General features: G+C 36.2%; 1 protein-coding gene across 1 annotated transcript in view; it reads left to right on the forward strand.

The window, feature by feature from the left end:
• Positions 1-5,252, forward strand: part of EDNRA (endothelin receptor type A) — a 40,603-nt gene extending 35,351 nt beyond the window's left edge. Inside the window, exon 8 of the mRNA XM_060778870.2 lies at positions 1,824-5,252. Coding sequence (XP_060634853.2) covers positions 1,824-1,964 — 141 coding nt within the window. The 3' untranslated portion in view covers positions 1,965-5,252. The remainder of the gene's footprint in view (positions 1-1,823) is intronic.
• The last annotated feature ends 748 nt before the right edge of the window (positions 5,253-6,000 follow it).

Consider the following 6,000-nt stretch of genomic DNA (forward strand, 5'->3'; position numbering starts at 1 on the left):
TCCTTTGTGTATTTTGGATTGTATTTTATTTTTCTGTAGGGGCAATACAGTGTGTTATTTAATGCTATGCATTTTGCAGAGTTTAATTCTGATTATTTTGATCTTGAAAATTTTCAAACCAACAATGTAGGCCGTAGATTTCTTCATATCACTATCTTTGAAATATATGGTTTTTCACAGAGGGAAAAATTCCAGTCTTTTTTTTTTTTTTTGTAAAATGCCAAACAGGTGGAGACTCTAGAGAGCTTGCATTGTATTATCCAAACTGTGCCCAGTATAACCATTTGGCCTTTGGCTGCTTCTCTTGCCATTTAGTCCACTTAACTTACTTGCTTGACTCCATCTGCTTTTGGATTCCATAATAAAGAAGATAATCCTCTTCTCATCAATGGCTTATTTCTGTTCCATTTAGCCAATGTCATGTTTGTCTTGGGAGATCTCTTTAGTTAGTTAGTAAAAGAGAAATTACATCACAATGCCATCATATTGGTGTTTGTGATAGCAAACTTTGTGTTATGATCAGTAACTAGCTCTCAACAGGAGCTGTGTTTTCATCTGAGCAAGACTTTCAGTTCATTTTGAATAAGCATTTAACAAAATGTGCATATGTCCTTGTACTCAGGATAAAAAAGTGAAAATGTGTTAATTATGGAGAAAGTTAAACAGGCATGTTTGTACAGGTCTTATGAGTGATTAACTCTGAAGGAAATCTGCTTTCAAATTGCTGTGTATTCAACCATGTTAGTGCTGTATTAATGTTATCAGCGCTGGCTCTTTTACCTCAGAAGCTTTGTCTTTAAGATCCAGGTGGCAAGCAAATACAATATCATCCTCGTCATGCTAGGAACAGATTGACATATTGAATTGGCCTGGAGCAGATTAGAGAAAATTTAGTTTCTGTTTGAAGATTTTACCAACTTTAGCCAAATGCTTTATATTTGAGATAAAATGTGAGGCTTTTTTTTAAAAAAAACAAAACAAAACAAACAAACAGAAGAGTAAATGAAACAGATTTACTATTAAGGAAATAGTTTTATTTATTTCACTTTCACATAAAAGAACAACAAAAATAAAAAGGTTTCCTCTCTTGGGTAAGATTTTAAGAGTTTTTGCACATTTTCCCATGATTTTTTAAAAACTATACATGAAAACTTATTTCAAAAAATTACAGAAGGGGGCTTTCTATACAATTCATTTTTTTTATTTTTTGTAAATAGAACCATTGTCTTTGGCACAAAATTCAGAGCTTTTTTTCCTTCCTAAAAGCTGTTTTTGTAATAGAAAAAAGAAAGCTCAAATTAAGTACATCTATTTGCACCTTACTCTGGTAACCAGCTGTTTTCCATTTCTCCTCCAACAATTTTAGCTTAATTTTAAAGATTTTAAATGATATTTTAAGGATTTAATACATTAGTAATTATGCGGATTATGTTATGTCTTGTTCATTTATGTTGATTTATAATTTATTGAGTAATTCTTGATTTGTTTATTGATTTGCTTATATGTTACTGTCAGCATTGAATATTTGCCATTGTGTATTTTGTTGTGAGCTGCCCTGATTCACTTTGGGGAGATAGGGCAGGCTATAAATAAAGTTTCATTTCATCATTCATTTCATTTCATAGTTTGCTTGCTTCAAATTTTGGAGCCATGCTGTAGATTTGGAAGCTGCAACTGTGATTTTAGTTCCCATAAAGTGACCCAGACCAAGGTTTAACACTGGCTCAGCATGTGGTTGGTACTGTTTAAAATTTTTCACATGAGACAACCCTTCACAAAAAGAATGAATGAATACTAATATTTGGCACTCTTTCTCTTGTCAGTCATGCCTCTGGTGTATCTGCTACCCGAACGGAAGCCAAACATCATCTGTTCCTATGAATGGAACTAGCATCCAGGGGAAAAACAATGAACTCAACAATCACAACACAGAGCGAAGCATCCACAAGGACAGCTTAAACTGAGATTTGACAGAAATTGCACTTCAGCATTTGTGAAAGGACAGGAAGCATGAAGGCTATCTAATATTCAGTGAACCTCTGCCTTTTGGAAGTTCTGTGCCTTAGCACTTAATTCCAAATATCAAATTGACTGGGTATACATACATGAAGCTCCCAAAGATTTCCACATAACGGCATGGAAGTTTTCTTTTGTTACTACAATTTTTCTTCTGCCAAAAGCAAGAGAAACCTACAAAGGACACAGCAGAGTTTGCAGACTCCAGATTCTCTGCTCAGTGTATGCTGTTTACGTTGTCGTGTCTTTAAAACAGTAATGCCTAAGTCAATTTGAATCATATTGAAGTCTTCTTTAAGATGGTGAAAAAACAGAATCTATATCTTCTTTATATTGTCATTCCTTTGACACAGTTAAAAACATGTTCAGCATGAAATGTTGTTTGTCTCTGCGTGTACACACACACACCAGACTTCACAAATGAGAAATTGGATGCTTCCCGACAGAGTGTTCCTACTGATACCAGCCAAAACACTCTTCCTTCTTTTCTTCCTTAATTGGTCTAAGTTCCAATGGCCAGCATAATTAAATGTTCTTGCCCTCTCTTTCCCACCCTTAAGGCTTCTGGAACACCCAAAGATCATCTCTGGGAAGCAGTCGTTTGGGTATGATGGAGAACTGCAGCAGGAGAGAGATTATCTCCCTCCAGGTTCCACCAATAGAAGGTTGATCAGCAGATACATTCTTCCATTGGTTTGTGTGTTTTAATAAAGTGAAAAGATAGACCAAATAGAAGAAAAACAAAATCTCTAGATCCTAATTTGACCTCTTATATAATTTGACTGCACGACGGAAGATGTGTCTGGAAGCACCCAATAACTGTCGTTTGTGTTATTTTATTATTTGTCATTTTTTCTATCCACTTATTTAAAGATACAGGCCAGAAATTGCAAGAATATAAGGTACATGGAATGTAAGGTGATTTCCCAATGGTACGTTAGTGTAAAGAATTAAAGAATTAGTATAGTATAAAGAATTAAAGCAATTGTGTGTGTATGTAGGCCTTCAAGTCACTGTCAATTTAAGGATGACATCTTGAAATTTTATAGGGTTTTCATAGTCCAGTGTTTCTCAACCTGGGGGGAGGGACCCCTGGGGGGAGGGTCGCGAGGGGGTGTAAGCAGGGTTGCCAAAGACCATCAGAAAACATAGTATTTTCTGATGGTCATGGGGGTTCTTTGTGGGAAGTTTGACCCAATTCTATCGTAGGTGGGGTTCAGAATGCTCTTTGATTGGAGGTGAACTATAAATCCCAGCCACTACAACTCCCAAATGTCAACCTTCTTCAAACTCCACCAGTATTCACATTTGGGCGTATTGACTATTCGTGCCAAGTTTGGTCCAGATCCATCATTGTTTGAGTCCATAGTTCTCTCTGGGTGTAGGTGAACTACAACTCCCAAAGTCAAGGTCAGTGCCCACCAAACCCTTTCAGTATTTTCTGTTGATCATGGGAGTTCTGTGCACCAAGTTTGGTTCAATTCCATCATTGGTGGAGTTCAGGATGCTCTTTGATGGTAGGTGAACTATCAGTCCCAGCAACTAAAACTCCCAAATGACAACATCAACCCCCCCCCCCCCCCCCCCGCCCTCTGAAGCCCACCAGTATTCAAATTTGGGTGTATCAGTTATTTGTGCCAAATTTGGTCCAGTGAATGAAAATACAACCTGCATATCATATTTTTACGTTACAATTCACAACAGTACCAAAATTACAGTTATGAAGTAGCAATGAAAATAATGTTATAGTTGGGGGTCACCACAACACGAGGAACTGTATTGAGGGGTCGCGGCATTAGGAAGGTTGAAAACACTGTCATAGTCAATTACTACTCAGAGGTGGTGTTGCCAGATCCTTCTTCAGAAATATAGCCTGCAGCAGCTGATATTCAGTGGTGTTCTCTCATCCAAGTACTATCCTGGGCTGAGCCTGCTTAGTTTCCAATATCATACAGGAACTGGTGCTTTATATTTGTATCAGTCAACCTAAATTTGATCCTATGTGAAAGGACATCCTTTCATATTTGTTTAGCAATGTTGTTCTGTCGTTCTTTGTTCTTACTAGACTATAAACATAATTCTTCTGACAGAATCTGCTGTAGCTGCAAACTGAAATAGTCATACAACAATATGAATGGATCAGATAGCACGTTGTTATCAGAAATGTTTGAAGAAGCTTGTCATTTGTGAAATCTATAAATTATATTCCATAAAAGTACCTTTGCAGTAACATGATGGTATATCCTGCATTTTGGTTGTATTTCAGGAACCATAAATTTAGCATGCCATCTACTGGGAATTATTTTCTAATAAAATTACAAAGTACTTGAGATAAAGATTGGAGGTGCTAAAATGAACCAAAGAACTAAATACTTTGGTTTTTACTTGTAATTCTGGGCATTTATGGGAATTATTAATTATCAAAGTTGAAACAAAGATAGAATCATGAAAAAAGACTGGCTCTGATCAAGCTGCAGTTGTGAGTAATTGAAAAGAAATGACTGCTGGGATGAATTCACATCAATATATGTGTCAGAAGCTTAAGAGTTCATCTAAACATGGCAAAACTCCATGATTAGGATCTGTATTATCTTATAGACTTCAGAGTAGCTAGGGGAGGGAGAACCAAGCAGAACCATGATGCTAGAAGAAGGTACAGTACTTAATATTTTTGCTCCAGACTCAATTAATTCTGTCTACAAAAGATGGCCTTTAACAATTTGGAAACCATTTGGTGCCAAGGGAAAAAGAAACATTATTTGCCAGGAGTTAATTTCAGAGCTCAGTTTCAAGTCCTGGAAATGACCTTTAAAGCTGTAGATTGAGGGTAGGGATCCTTTTTTTGGTCTGCAATATAATCATGTTCCCAAGTTGATCTGCTTAGTAAATACCACATAGAAGACCTTACTGAAGTAGAATTAAAACAGTATAACATCCTCCCCAGGGAAATCTATCAGGCCTCTTTTTTTAAAAAAAATCCCAAACAAAACGCTTTTAAGTGTGCTTTGAAAACATCTTTCACAAAAGATAGATGGTCGTCCGATTCTTATTTGTGTACATTGACTTGTTTGGTTGTTTTAAACTGTACTTTTTAACATGTGAATTTTACTATTGATTTTAATGCTTCTGCTGCTTTTACTGTACTTATAAGTTGCCTTGTTTAAAAATAAAATAAAAGACGGAGTATCAATATACAGATAAATACATATAAATAAAGTCTCACATGTTTTCTTGTATATACATTTCTTTGTGCAGTAGCTCTTTATTCCTTTTATGCTCTTCACTGAAGTTGAAAAAATGGTTTCAAGATAGCTAGTTTGGACCAAGAAAACAACACAGCAGAAAGGGTTAACCCTTTTGTTAGACATCCCAACCCTATTACTATATGGCACACTTTTGAAAAGTGGAAGGCTCTGGTCACAAATCTGCCATATCCAGAGACTGGATGACTTCATTTTTAGACTACAGCAAGCTAATACCACAGCCAAAATAACTGCTTGTCATGCTGGTTGAGGGACTGTGTGAGCTGTAGTCATACAAAGGAACCTTATAATGTTCTGCCTATACCTCATTTAGTTATGTCCCTCTTTGCTTGGTTTTTCTGTTTTCAGTTGTCCAACATCTGTTGTATTATCACTTCTTGTCCTCTATTATTATTATTATTATTATTATTATTATTATTAATAATAATAAATCCACTACTCATTACATGCGTGTAGTGATGTCGGCAGACTTTGGGAAGTCAATAGTAGTAAACTGCTTAAAGTGCAAAACACAAAGAGTGAATACCGTAAAAACACAATCCAGAGCAGAAGAGAAAACTGGTGAAAGAAGGCTCTCTGTGGACAGTTCCTGGGAAAAATTGACAAATTGACAAAGAAAAAACATGGCTGTGGCTCACAAATGGATCTCTGAAAAAGGAGACGGAGGGCCTGATTCTGGCAGCCCAAGAACAAGCCATTCGAACCAATTCCATCAAAACCA

The sequence above is a fragment of the Anolis sagrei genome, chromosome 5 (genome assembly GCF_037176765.1).
Source record: "Anolis sagrei isolate rAnoSag1 chromosome 5, rAnoSag1.mat, whole genome shotgun sequence".
NCBI lineage: Eukaryota > Metazoa > Chordata > Lepidosauria > Squamata > Dactyloidae > Anolis > Anolis sagrei.